Below are 13,532 nucleotides of genomic sequence, written 5' to 3' on the forward strand. Positions count from 1 at the left end.
TTGGGCCAGGCCGGGCCGCCCGGCCCATGCACACCTCTATGTGCCGTGGGGAAAGGTGATGTCGTAACCAGATTGATGTCATTCTAAAAAAATTTAAATTAAGACTATTTTTTTAGCTTTTTACTCAGTATTTTATAATATGATTTAATTCCATTCTTTTTTTTAAATAAATTTTAATATTTTATATTAAATAATTTTTTCATTCCTATTTTACTCCCAATGAAATTTTAACGATTTTACTCCTAATAAAATTTTGAGAAAATATGTTCAATATTTCATATTTAAATAATCCATATAGAATTGCAAATGAATTATTTCTATTTCCAATTCCATTTTTGGAAATCTATATTAATTTCCGAATGATCCTATTTTTCCATTTCAAAAAAAACCATAGTCATTCCTGAATATTTTTCATTTATCTTTTCCTATTCATTCTGTTCATTTCTATTCAAATTTGCAATTCATTTCTGATTTCAACGAACTAGAGGACGGACCGATTTGACATATATAATTAGGACTCAAATGATTTGTAATTAAGTGCCGGCTCTTCGCCTATTAAATTATAAACTCATTTAGTCATGAATTCATTCCACTATAATATTATGATTAAGCTCTCCATAACGACATACTATAACGAAAACAACTACTCAGTACTCATCCAATGACCTTGATCTCTTTGGAATAATATCCGCTCTCCCAATATAATCCTATTTTATTTCATGGTAACCATTACATCTTCCTTCATGAAAAGTTAATCACTATCAAATAGTGATCAAGTCATCAATCATAAAGACGAACGACCTGTGGCCACGCTTACTTTTCATCAACCATGTAATGCCTATGAGAGATATCATTTACATGTCTCGAACTATGAATTTCATTATTGTGAATGGCGCTACATATTGTAGAAGTCATACATTATACGCACCAGCTTTCGGTTCCTTATCTATTTTAACTCAAGTTTTTACTTATATCAGAGTATATGAGTCACACATACATAGTCTACCATCCACTCAGTATTTAGGTATGTCGCACTATAAACATCACAAGTGAATAAATTAATACACAAATTTGAGATCTATTCTTTTTGGGTCCAATCCGATATATTATCAGTCCATTCAATTACATCTCTGTCTGTATCTCTTGGAAGTCATCCGTTTTCATACCCAAGATAAGGCATCTCCCCAGTTGGACTTGATAAACCACATATTAGTTTTTCAGTCAATTTGCTCATTTTTTATTAGACTAAGGACATGTGTAGGTTTGTCTACTAATACAAGTTGTCTTTCTGTACTACGATCCGACCACATAACATCGCTTAGTATCAGTTTAAACAATAGACAATCAATGAGCAACATTTGCTTCTATTTTGTTTTGTATGCAAAAACCATTTGAGGATAATAATACAAAGTATATTAATTGTAATAAATGAATTTGTTTTATTAACCAAACTGTTCAAAAAATTATAAGTTTTACAAACGAATATACTACTCTCATGGCACTAGATCCAACAATCTTAACATGTGTTTGGTGTTAGTCATATAGTGGTCAACCACTCACGGTAGGGATAAGCATTCGATTGAATCAAATTGAGTGAAAAAAATTTGGGGTTAGTCGAGTTGACGAGTCCTATTTTATCATTTTGACTATATTTAAATTTTTTTTGAATCGAGTCATGTGAAATTATTCAAGTTAAATTAAAAAACTTAAACATGTTAGATTAAAATATTATTACAATATAACTAATTTCAAGTTAGAACACATAAATTTGAAATTGTCTATATTTGAAAGTTCTTAAAAGCAAACAATATATTTTAGTATGATAAATTTGAATAAGTAATTTGTTTGTTTAAGTCCTAAAATTTATTATTTTAAAATTTTTTTAAATTTATAAAATTTAACCATTTTTTATATATTCTTTAAGATTTTTTTATTTTTTTGAAATTTTTATGAATCTTATAGTTTTTTTAATAATTTTATGAAAATTTGGAATTTTTTATAAAGTTTTTGAATTTTTGAAAATTATTTTGTAATTTTTGTTCAAAGAAACTAATTTGATCATTTTTGAAATTGATGAGGACCAAAATAATATTTATATTAATACATTATTCAAATTATTCAAATTATAAAATTCAACTTGACTCGATCTTATTTAAATTAACTTGAAAAAATTGAATAACTTTATTCAATTAACTAAAAATTCGAAAAAGTTAATCTTTTCTTTTAACTCAAGGCACACAATAGCTTTCTAGTTAGACCACATTGGAATCGAAGAGCTGATATGTGACCCAAGCAAAGAAAGATTTAAGACATATCTTGAATGAGATCCAGCCTCCACGTGCCATCTACATATGCATCTTCTATATCTATAATCCGCGAAATGTCGGGCATAGGCGCAGTCTTAATCGGCAAAATCGTAATTGTGCGATACGAGAGTGGTGAAGCCCATTCCGACCAATGTGATAGACTAAAGATTTTAATACATATTTCTACTCTATCTATAATTCAGTGCACCCTCATTTTATTAGTATCATAAATAATCACTTTGCTTTTGTTTTTCTCAAAATTATGCAACTTTTGTTAGGTTAATGATTCATTCATTTTGTTAGGAAAACAAAAACTAAATAGCTGGAGGTTGCTTTTAATCATCACCACCCGCTATAAAGTTATTCAAAAGAGCCCAAAGTCAAAAAGAAAAAGACAATAAAGGGAAAGTTTTCTTGATTGGGAGATTTTAAGTCCTTCTCAGATATTCGGACGAAATCAACTGGGCAGGCAGGCAGGCAGGCAGGCTCTGGTATGGTCCTTGTTGCCCTTCCCCACATCTCCAACATAATCACACTATTCACATTGTTGGTTTCAATATCAAAACCACTCCCAATATGCCTCCTTTTGTTTTGTTTTTCGTGATTGTTGTTTTATTAATATTGTATCTTTCTTTGAGAATGTGTAACTTTGAAAATCATGATCATTTTTATGGATATTGACACACTCTCATTTTGAGTTTTTAATACAACAAATACATTATATATATAAGTCCAAAGAATTTAGGGTTTATTGCATTTATATTTAAATCAATTAAATATTATAAAAGAAAAAGTGTATTGAGGAGGGTTCAGATTTTACCAAATATAAGTATTTACGTCGTTTTTGTTACAAGGCCAAATGAATTAAAGCCAGTAACATATTGCATGTTGGTTTGGTTTTGACCATGAAATTTGATAAAATGCGAATTATATGCTCGCAAAGGGCCGTCAAAGTTCATTCGACTCAAACGAAGCTAGGGCCAACAGAAAATCTTCGTCCCTTGATTATACCAAGTCAAAAAAGTATTTAAGGAAATGTAAAAAATTAATTAAATTCATATCTAATTAAATTTTTATTGATAATTAAAATAATTAATTAAGTTTTCATCATTGATTACATTGACAGATCAATCAGATTGTGACACGTGACAACTTCTGATTTAATTTAATATTTTTCTCATCAAAATAATTAAAAATCTTAAAATTATAAAAAAAGTAAAACTATTAAATATTAAAAATATGAAAACTGATATCAACTTATAAAAAATATAAATACTATAAAAATATTAAAAATCTAATAATTAATAATTTTTCATAAAATTAATAAAAAAATATTTAAAATTTTATAAAAACATATTAAATTCTATAAAAAATCATAAAAAGTATTAAAATCAAAATAAACTTATTAAAATTATAAAAAAATCATAAATACTTGAACTTGATCGAATTAGTCGATTGGATCGATTAGACCGAAATCAACAAGAGTACTGGTTTGGAGAAAATCATTAGATAAGTTGACCTAGAACGGTTGAGTTGGTTTTTTAAATATTTTTTTTTATTTTTTAATGTTTTATTTAATTGAACTAAATTGATCAGTCGAACTAGCAAACTGATAGTCTGATCGGTTCGATTACTACTCTAGTTCTGAAAATCTTGGTTTGAATATTTTATTATGACATATGCTAATAGTTAGATAATGAAATTTTGGTTTAATAATAATATTAAAAAATAAAAAATCGGTTCAACTGTCCAATTCTCAAGTCACTTGATCTAATGACTTTCACAGGACGAATACCCTTACTGATTTTGGGATAATCAATCATGTTGAAGTTTTTATAAATTTCTATTAATTTTTTTATAGTTTATATCCATTTTAATATTTTAAATAATTTTTATTATTTTTTAAGAAATCTAGTACGTTTTGTTAATTTTATAGTTTTTTTAAGATTATATTAATCTTAATATTTTTATTTTTTAATTTTTTATAATTTTTTATAGAAAAAATATTAGATTAAATCAAAAGCTGTCACTTGTTATTATTTGATTGGTCTGTTAGTTTATTTTAATAATCAACGTGATTAATTATATTTTATTGTGATTTTATTTTTTCTTTAAATTTTTTATCTTTTTAAATGGAAAATTATATTTTTACCCGCAAAATTAATATTTCAATTTAAATAATTTCAGTATTATATTTAACTTATAAATTTATCTTAATTTTCAACATAAAGTATCTTACTTCACCTCTTGTTGCAGTGAAAAACAAAAATAATAGATGGAAGTATATATACTGTGAATGGAAAACGAATTTAGACAATAAACTGATTAAATTAAAATTTTAATTTACCAGCAAAGGGGAAAAAGAAGAGCGGAGGCTCTCTCATCTTTCTCAGTTTAGCTAATTCCAAATTCCAACACAGTGAAACGTGAAAGCGAAAGTCCAAGAACAAGACAATGAAGAGAAAAGAAAGAGGATGGAAACTCGAATGTGACAGTGAAAGGAACCTGAGCAAAGAAGTGCTAAATTGTCAATACCTTGCTTCCATACCATGTCTCAACCAAACCCCTTTTCCCTGTTTTTTCTAGTCTACTTTACAACTCTTGTTTTTTCTTACAACATTTTCACTACCGACTCTTTTTTTTTTTTTTCAAATTTGACCGACACCCACAACGCGAAACACTCTTCACATGTAATAAACACACAAATACACAAACACACACGGACACGCACACACACACGCAGACACTCTCTCTTCATTTACTACCCTATACCATCCCCCTCAAGCTTCGGATCTCTCTTTTCTTTCTTTTTTCTTTAATGGCGATGTCTCCCAACAACTATTTCTTCTTCCCGTTTTCTTCTCTTTCTTCTTCCTTGTATTTCTTCTTCAGCTGCTTTTGAATGTCCATGGTTCTTTATCATGTGCTCCACCTCAACTGATCCTCACCTCTATACAGCTGCCAATATCAACTGCAACAACTACTACAAGACTAAAACAACAACCCCAAAAGTTATAAAAAAAAGAAGCTAGCAATGGGTTACAGTAACAGACCCTTTTCTCTTTCCATGACTCGTTTGCTGCTCAATGAGTTAGTCGTACTCGGTTTGATCTTTGCTTCCACTCCAGCTCAATGTGTCACTGATTCTTCCGATGGTATTTCTCGTTTCTCATTTTGATTCTTTTTCTGGGTTTTTTTATTTGTTTAAGGCATTGGTGATTTGGTTATCTGATTAGCTTGGCAAGTCTATATATATATATTTGACTTTTTTGGCTTAGATGTGAATGTGATTAGTAAAGATATGAACTTTGACCTTGATCTTTTATTATGCTGTGTTGTTTCATTTAAGGGAAAATTTAATTGCTTTGATTCCTTGATTTTAGTTCTGTTTGGAACCTGGGGATTTGTTATTAAGTTGTTTTCTTTCCTTTATTTGTGGACAGTTCAAGCGCTTCAGGTTATGTACACTTCATTTAACAGTCCTTCAACGTTAACAAACTGGAAAACTAATGGTGGTGATCCATGTGGAGAATCATGGGAAGGGGTTACCTGTGAGGGCTCAGCCGTCGTTTCTCTGTAGGAGATTGTATATATTTTCAGATATATCTATTTATCTTTTGGAAATTTGTAGTTTGATCGGTTTATGGTTTTGGTTGATGTATGCTTCTTATTGTTGATATAACAGTGATATTTCTGGGTTAGGACTTTCTGGAACCATGGGATACTTGCTCTCTGATCTTATGTCTTTGAAAATACTGTAAGCTTATTCCGTTGCTCTGATGCTGATGTTCGTTTGAGATAGTAACTCTTTTTTAATCATCTAATTAGTTCATTGCCTTTTTTTCTTTCTATTATGTTAGTGATTTGAGTAACAACAACCTTCATGATACAATCCCCTACCAGTTGCCGCCGAATGTTACGAGCGTGTAATGTCTCTGATTCATTTTGCTGTTGTTTTAATTTTTTGGGGAATTGCTTAGGTTTTAAGATTCCTATTTATTATATGATCATGCAGGAATCTTGCTGGTAACAACTTCAGTGGGAATCTTCCTTATTCCATTTCTACTATGATTACTCTCACTTACTTGTAAGTGATATTATCTTGAACGCCATGATGATTTATTTTACTAATCACACAACCGAACCTGAACTTTCTTTCATTCTCTAATTCTAAATCTATGGTTACAGGAATGTAAGCCATAATATGCTCTCCCTCTCTGTTGGAGACTATTTTGCTAATCTTGCCAGACTCGGGACTTTGTAAGAGAACTTAACCGTATACATTTCTTATGTAGAATTATGCAATCTAAGTTGTTGTTCCTTGCTGCTTCAGTATTCCACTTATTGCTGTCCAGTTCAAATACTCAAAGTTCTGTTTCAGTTGAATTTGGATAATTACTGAACTGATTTTGAAGCCATGCAATGAACAAATTTCCCGGTTTGTCTTTTGAAGATCATATACCATGTTTTTCTTTAGGTCTCTCATGGTGGTACGGCGATTAGATGGTTTTGTAAAATTCGTAATGTCACTTATCGATTCCGAATTGTTTGGAACGTTGTTTAGGTCTCTCATAGTCTGTTTGAATATTTTCCTAACCTGTGTAGTTTGGGTACCTTGTTAATGCAGGGATCTTTCCTTCAACAACTTTAGTGGTGATCTTCCTCCTTCATTTAGCTCATTGAGCAATCTTTCTACACTGTAAGTGTTACTTTAAAAAAGTAAAAATTGAAAGAGAAAATCTATCATAGTCATGGAGCTTGACCAAGTGCTATTGATACCTGAACTTATTGATACCTGAACTTATGGCAGGTATATGCAGAACAATCAATTGACTGGTTCTCTTAATGTCCTTTCGGGTTTATCTTTGACAACTCTGTAAGTTACTTTTCTCGTACTCGACTTGGGTTTTTACTCTCTTTCAGTCTGTTCTTATGCAACCTTGATTCTTAACAGAAATGTTGCAAAGAACCACTTCAATGGCTCAATTCCTCAAGAGCTTTTTTCAGTCCCAACTTTTATGTAAGTCTCGATATGGTATTCCTGCTAATATGCTTTTCTGAATCTAGTTTATGCAAAATTTTAACTTCATTATAAAAAATGAAACAGATATGATGGCAACTCCTTTACCAATGAACCTGCTCCTCCGGGTAGATCTCATAATAAACATAATTCTGGATCTGGAGGTCATACATCCCCGGCTTCTGATGGTCAATCATCAGATTCAGATAATGGACTATCAGCCGGAATTATTGTAGGCATAGTTCTTGGCTCTTTATTACTTCTTGTTGTGGCAGTACTTGCTTTTATTTTCTGCATCCGCAAAAATAAAAGAAAGGTGAGCGGTGCAAGAGCTTCAAGGGCAAATCTTTCTGTTAGCACCGGCAATGGTAGGTTTCCTTCTTCATCTTTCTGTTTTCCCTACAGTATTTTAGTTTGGAAAATTGAAAACATGATGTTAAAGGGGAGCTACATTCTTTGGGGAGTGGATCTATTTAGTTCTCATGAAAGTGAACATTTTAGACTCGAGTAACTGATAGGCAGATGTCTTATTTCTATAATTTTGTGTTGCTTAGTTAGTGAATCAATATATTTTGAAAATTGTTTGAGTCCTTTCATGTCAATTAGTCAAGTGTTGTTTTGGTTACTATTGATTGAAAACAATGATTTCTTCAATAGAGCTATTGATTTTAAAGAATTGGTCATTGTTGGCCAAAAAGAAAACACTTCAAGAAAGCTATCAATTTCAAAAAATGAAAAAAATATTGGTGATATTCGTTATCCCGTACTGAAAATAAACTCGAGAGAATTGATTCTAGTTCACCTTCTTTTGCTCAGCATAATCTTACTGGAACCTTTTTCCTGCTTCATTTTTTTACAGTACATACCGAGACGCAAGAGCAGAGGGTGAAAAATGTTGCTGCTGTTGTAGATTTGAAACCCCTACAGGCAGAACCAGTAATGGTCGAAAGGATGTCCAAAAATGGATCTCTAAACAGAATGAAATCACCCATCACTGCTACATCATATACTGTTGCTTCCTTACAAACTGCAACTAATAGTTTTAGTCAAGAATATCTTATTGGTGAAGGTTCCCTTGGTCGTGTTTACAAGGCAGAGTTTCCGAATGGAAAGGTAACTTATTGTAATAAATGTTTAATATTAAAGTTCTCTCAGTAGAAAAAACCCGTGTCGGATAACTTGTGAAATAATACAAGACTTCTTTCACAATGATAGGTAACTCTTTTCATCTTGTTTGATGTAGACTATGGCTATAAAAAAAATTGACAATGCGGCATTATCGTTACAAGAGGAAGACAATTTTCTGGAAGCTATATCCAGTATGTCACACTTGAGGCATCCCAATATCGTTACATTGGCTGGATACTGTGCAGAGCATGGACAGCGTCTTCTGGTATATGAATATATAGGAAACGGCAGTCTTCATGATATGCTGCACTTTTCTGATGATGGTAGCAAGATGTTAAGCTGGAATGCACGTGTCAGAGTGGCACTTGGCACTGCCCGGGCCTTAGAGTATGTTATATGTGTACGATATTTTTGAGTCTCTCATACGTGATGCCAGCATTTGGCTGCTTGCTTGCATATGTTCCTTTCTGATAAAGATGTTTCAGGTACTTGCATGAAGTGTGTTTGCCTTCAGTTGTACATAGAAATTTCAAGTCTGCAAACATCTTACTTGATGAAGAGCTCAATCCTCACTTGTCAGACTGTGGTTTGGCTGCACTTACACCAAATACCGAGAGACAGGTAAAAAGTTTCTTTCAATAATAAAAATGAATCATCAGCAAACAAGGTTGCGCTCCACTGCTGTCTGTTAAGGGAAGTTTTACACTAGCTCTTGACTCTTTTTATTTGTTTAATGTTGCGCAGGTTTCAACACAGATGGTTGGTTCATTCGGTTATAGTGCTCCTGAGTTTGCGTTGTCAGGAGTATATACTGTAAAGAGTGATGTATACAGTTTCGGGGTAGTGATGTTGGAACTACTGACTGGTCGGAAGCCACTAGACAGGTAAAACCCTTTTCAGTTTCCAACGAGTAGAGAACAACCTCTATATCTTACTATCTTGGCATTCTTATGGTACTATCTGTAAGTAATTTTTTGTGTGGTGTATTCTGCATTTTTTAGTTCAAGGGTGAGATCCGACCAATCGCTTGTGAGATGGGCTACACCTCAACTACATGATATAGATGCCCTAGCAAAAATGGTAGATCCTGCACTAAATGGCATGTACCCCGCGAAATCTCTGTCACGCTTTGCTGACATCATTGCTCTCTGTGTTCAGGTAAAAGAATTTACGAAAGCTTTGGACAAGTTGGATTAAGTTAACCTAAGTGGTTTTGTAGGGTAAAGAAAAGAAAAATTGCTAACTAGGAAATGTTCTTATATGCAGCCAGAAACCGAGTTTCGACCTCCCATGTCTGAGGTTGTGCAAGCTTTAGTGAGGTTAGTGCAAAGAGCAAGCGTGGTCAAAAGGAGATCGAGTGATGAATGCGGATTTTCATATAGAACTCCAGATCATGAGATTATCGACTTGTCATTTTGAGTGAGTTGAAACCAGAAGAGAATCAAACTCAAGAAATGGAAAAAAGGAAAAAGTGAAAGGAAAAAGAGGTTCTGTAATTATATCTCACATTGTCAGAAAGTTCATAGTTTACACTGCAAATATATAGCTGTATTATTGGAACATTATGATGCATATTCACGTTTTGCATCTTCTTAATAATAATTAAAAAAAGGTTTTACTTTAATTCATTGAAATAAAGTACATTAGACATTCCTTTGTTTTGCTGTCTTGTTTTTCATTTTTAGTTTAGTCTCGTCTTTTGATCTCCAATTGGTCATACTTCTCTGGTGATTCCCTATTAGACAATTGAAACCGGCCTAATCGTTACCGGCATTCTCACAATGTGATTTAAGCTTCCTGTTAAAATAATTTCACCAAAGGTGAACTCATTGGTCGATTTAATCACATTGATTTCTATGTCTAAATCTTGGGTTCCCTCCGGAGCTATAGTAAACCAAGGTGGACGCAAGGTGATGGTTGTCCCATTTGGTGGTATCGCTAAGCTTACGTATGTCTCCGGTTTGGTAGCTACGTTCTTGAAACTCCGTCTCACTGTCAGTGATCTCCTTAGTGCAGATATGGTCACCGACGGTATGTTCAAGTTAGCAGGGTGGCCAATGGACTGGCCGCACCACACTCTGGTGGCGGCTTTGATTGCAAAGCGATCAATGAAGGGCATTGAACACAAAAAGCTGATATAATCTTCAAATTCTGTTTCATGATGACATTATAAAGAACAAAGTTGCATATATTGGTCAAGCTTGATGGTAGAATTTGGAAATGTGAAAAGGTTTACCTGATGATAAGACCAAGCCTGGATCCATGGCATGAGTTGGATTAACAAAGCCAGCGCCAAAATCAAAATTATTAGAAGAATACAAGCTCCCGATATTGAATCCTTCGGCCATTATAATCCCACCATTGTTATCAAACTTGGTGGCCGTGGTTGAGATTGCTGATGCAATCATCGATGGGTTCCAGGAAGGGTACTTTTGCTTAATTAGTGCTGCAATTCCTGCAACATGAGGTGCAGCCATGCTTGAACCCGACAGAAGAGCAAAATTGTAACCTGTCAGAATTGGATCCAGGGCACTCACGGGGCTCCAGGCTGCCCAAATTTCATTTCCTGGGGCAAGAATATCAGGTTTTAGTACATCAGAAGGGTTCCGGTTGATGTCAATAAAACTGGGCCCCCTTGAAGAGAATCTGCTAACAATGGGTGCTTGGACACCAAACGTGGCAACTCCACCGTCTTGTATAGCAGCTCTAGCGTTGAACTGTCTTACAATGCCTCTTGCATCCCTTAATGTTTGTTGTTCGTAATATTGAGATACAATCTACAAACAAACATAAAGATTGTATAAGAACTGGTTGATTACAATGGGAAAATTGCCTGCTGTGGAGTGATAAAACTATTTTTTACCTTTGCATCTGCAACTTTTGGGATTAAAGCGCCAGAAACAGAAAAAGGAATTGGTTGCCCAATGAAATCACCATAACTTGGATTTGCAACAAGAACAAACCCCATAAATCCAAGAACTCTTGCAGTGTCAAAAATGGCCGTTAAGGTGGATGTCTCATTATAGAAACCGGCAGAGAAACTGCATAGAACAATACTACCCCTCACTACATTAGGGTCAAAAGCTTCTGGATGTTGGCACTCTTCGACGTACTCCGAGGTCCTAGGGAATGCTCCACTCAAATTGATTGCATCCTTAGCCAACACCAGCCTATACAGTAGTGATCCATTTCCAAATGTTGGAGCTAGCAAAGACACATATGATGCATACGTTATTGTCAACTTTTAAGGGTTTTAAACTAATCACTGATGGTAAAAGAATGCATTATTACCTGATAACCCCACACCAGAAACATTTAGGCCATTTCCTAGGAGAAGAGAAGCAGCGTATCTTCGATCTGTCCTGGAAGCGGCTGCACCGACAACCCAAGGGCTGTAAGACAATACTGTCGAAGGACCAGGACCTGAGTTTCCCGCAGCCTGCACCACGAAAACCCCGGCTCTTCGTGCGAATAACATGGCTATGTCAAAAATGCTCAAGAATGTGACGGTATCTTGTGGTGGTTCCTCCGGTCCGATCGACAGCGTTAAGATATCCACTCCATCTGCTACTGCCTGTGGTGTCACAGCACAATATTATATTGGTAACATGGTTATGTTAGAAAATTATGTAGATTTCAATGCCCTACTTGATCAATTGCTGCAACCACATCCGCAAGGGTTCCCACTGTTGGATAGACAGCCTTATAAACAGCAACTCTATTTCCAAAAAGCAACCAATAGTCGATATCATTACTAGAATGATCCCATAATACCAGAAAACAAATTCTGCAACAAGGAACCAAGTAAAACAGACCTTGCACGCGGTGCCATCCCACTGGCTCGTCCATAATAGAAGCCGTTAACCGTCACAGGGACCCCAGCATTTCCAGCGGCAATTGATGCAACATGGCTGATCCAAAGGACATGTCTCCAGCGTTACAAACCAAGGAAAATAAATACACAGTAATGAATTCATTACCTTATTTGTTGCATATATTACCTTCCATGGCCAACAGCATCAGCCGGTGAAGGAATGTCTATGGTAGCATTAAGAGAAGCGGCTGCTTGAGCCCCAGCTATGAAAAATCGGGTGGAAACTATCTTACCATTGCACGAAAACGGTGGGAATAGAGGACCCGTTTCACATGCACCAGAAAAATGAGAGAGATTGGACGTTAAAGGGTTGAGTATGTCATAAGCAAAGCTTGGGTGAAAGGGGTTGATCCCTGTGTCAACAAAACCCATAACAATCCCATCTCCTGCATTTCTATCACCTCCTTCTTGAGTCCACACGGTTTGAGGTAACCCTAAGAACTCTGGAGTATAAGTAGTCATCGATTTGGCTCTTCGATCTCTTTCAACCAACTTCACTCCTTGAGCAAGTTGTAGTTTCTTAGCCTGAAAATTTTCATAGCTATTACAGTCAGAGAATGAAACAATGGCTGACAAAGTACTAAGAAAACAACAACCTGAGATGGTGTAGTGTGGACAGCAAAGCCATTAAGGACATGTTTGAAGCTGTATAGCTTGTTATAGCTTCCCTTATCTAGAGTGCTTTCAAGAACTTGATCATGAGAATCTACCAACTTGTTTGCATGAACTTTGTAAGCTTCACTAATCATTCATACAGAAAACAAGCGAAGTGTTAAATAACTAAAGAGATAATCCAAAACTATAATTTGAAATGCTCTTTTATAACCTTTTGGGGTCGAATCTTCTTCCTTGTTGACTAGATAGAACATCACCATGAAATGCTACTGGTTCTCCTTCCATCAAAATCAAATATATCGATCTCTCTTCTACAACAGATGCAATAGTGCCGATAGCAAGAAGATGGAGGAGAAGAACTGCATAACTGGATGCAGCCAATACATCGACCCCAGTTGCCATGTTTTACAATGGAAGAAAATGTGTTCACTTTGTGGAGTTTGTTGTGTTTAAATATAAAAGGCAATAGCAAGTTACGAACTCATAAATGGTCATTAGCCACACTGTTAACGTGATTAAAGCTGTTTCCTTTTATGAAATTGAGCCCCACTTGAAGAATTCTAGCGGTTACCTTTATTTTCTGCTTAGA

The 13,532-nt window shown here is 34.5% G+C and overlaps 2 protein-coding genes across 3 annotated transcripts; one reads left to right on the top strand and one right to left on the bottom strand.

The window, feature by feature from the left end:
* The first annotated feature begins 4,975 nt into the window (after positions 1-4,975).
* Positions 4,976-10,078, top strand: LOC107962017 (protein STRUBBELIG-RECEPTOR FAMILY 8). Of its 2 annotated transcripts, XM_016898227.2 has the most exons (16): positions 4,976-5,461; positions 5,750-5,882; positions 5,992-6,063; positions 6,167-6,232; positions 6,322-6,393; positions 6,495-6,566; positions 6,934-7,005; positions 7,117-7,182; positions 7,261-7,326; positions 7,414-7,694; positions 8,186-8,439; positions 8,570-8,841; positions 8,940-9,075; positions 9,199-9,338; positions 9,456-9,612; positions 9,721-10,078. In XM_016898227.2, the coding sequence occupies exons 1-16, from the start codon at positions 5,341-5,343 to the stop codon at positions 9,871-9,873; spliced, it is 2,133 nt and encodes a 710-aa protein (XP_016753716.1). In that variant the 5' UTR covers positions 4,976-5,340; the 3' UTR covers positions 9,874-10,078. The 2 variants fall into 2 exon arrangements, with proteins under 2 accessions (XP_016753716.1, XP_016753717.1); XM_016898228.2 differs by lacking the exon at positions 4,976-5,461 and having other exon boundaries at positions 5,750-5,892.
* Positions 9,927-13,491, bottom strand: LOC107962016 (subtilisin-like protease SBT2.4). The gene is made up of 9 exons (XM_016898226.2): positions 13,155-13,491; positions 12,925-13,069; positions 12,456-12,853; positions 12,270-12,365; positions 12,103-12,172; positions 11,746-12,028; positions 11,318-11,658; positions 10,691-11,231; positions 9,927-10,605 (listed from the first exon to the last, which is right to left on the bottom strand). The coding sequence occupies exons 1-9, from the start codon at positions 13,343-13,345 to the stop codon at positions 10,193-10,195; spliced, it is 2,478 nt and encodes an 825-aa protein (XP_016753715.1). The 5' UTR covers positions 13,346-13,491; the 3' UTR covers positions 9,927-10,192.
* Positions 13,492-13,532: the final 41 nt, after the last annotated feature.

The sequence above is a fragment of the Gossypium hirsutum genome, chromosome A06 (assembly GCF_007990345.1).
Source record: "Gossypium hirsutum isolate 1008001.06 chromosome A06, Gossypium_hirsutum_v2.1, whole genome shotgun sequence".
NCBI lineage: Eukaryota > Viridiplantae > Streptophyta > Magnoliopsida > Malvales > Malvaceae > Gossypium > Gossypium hirsutum.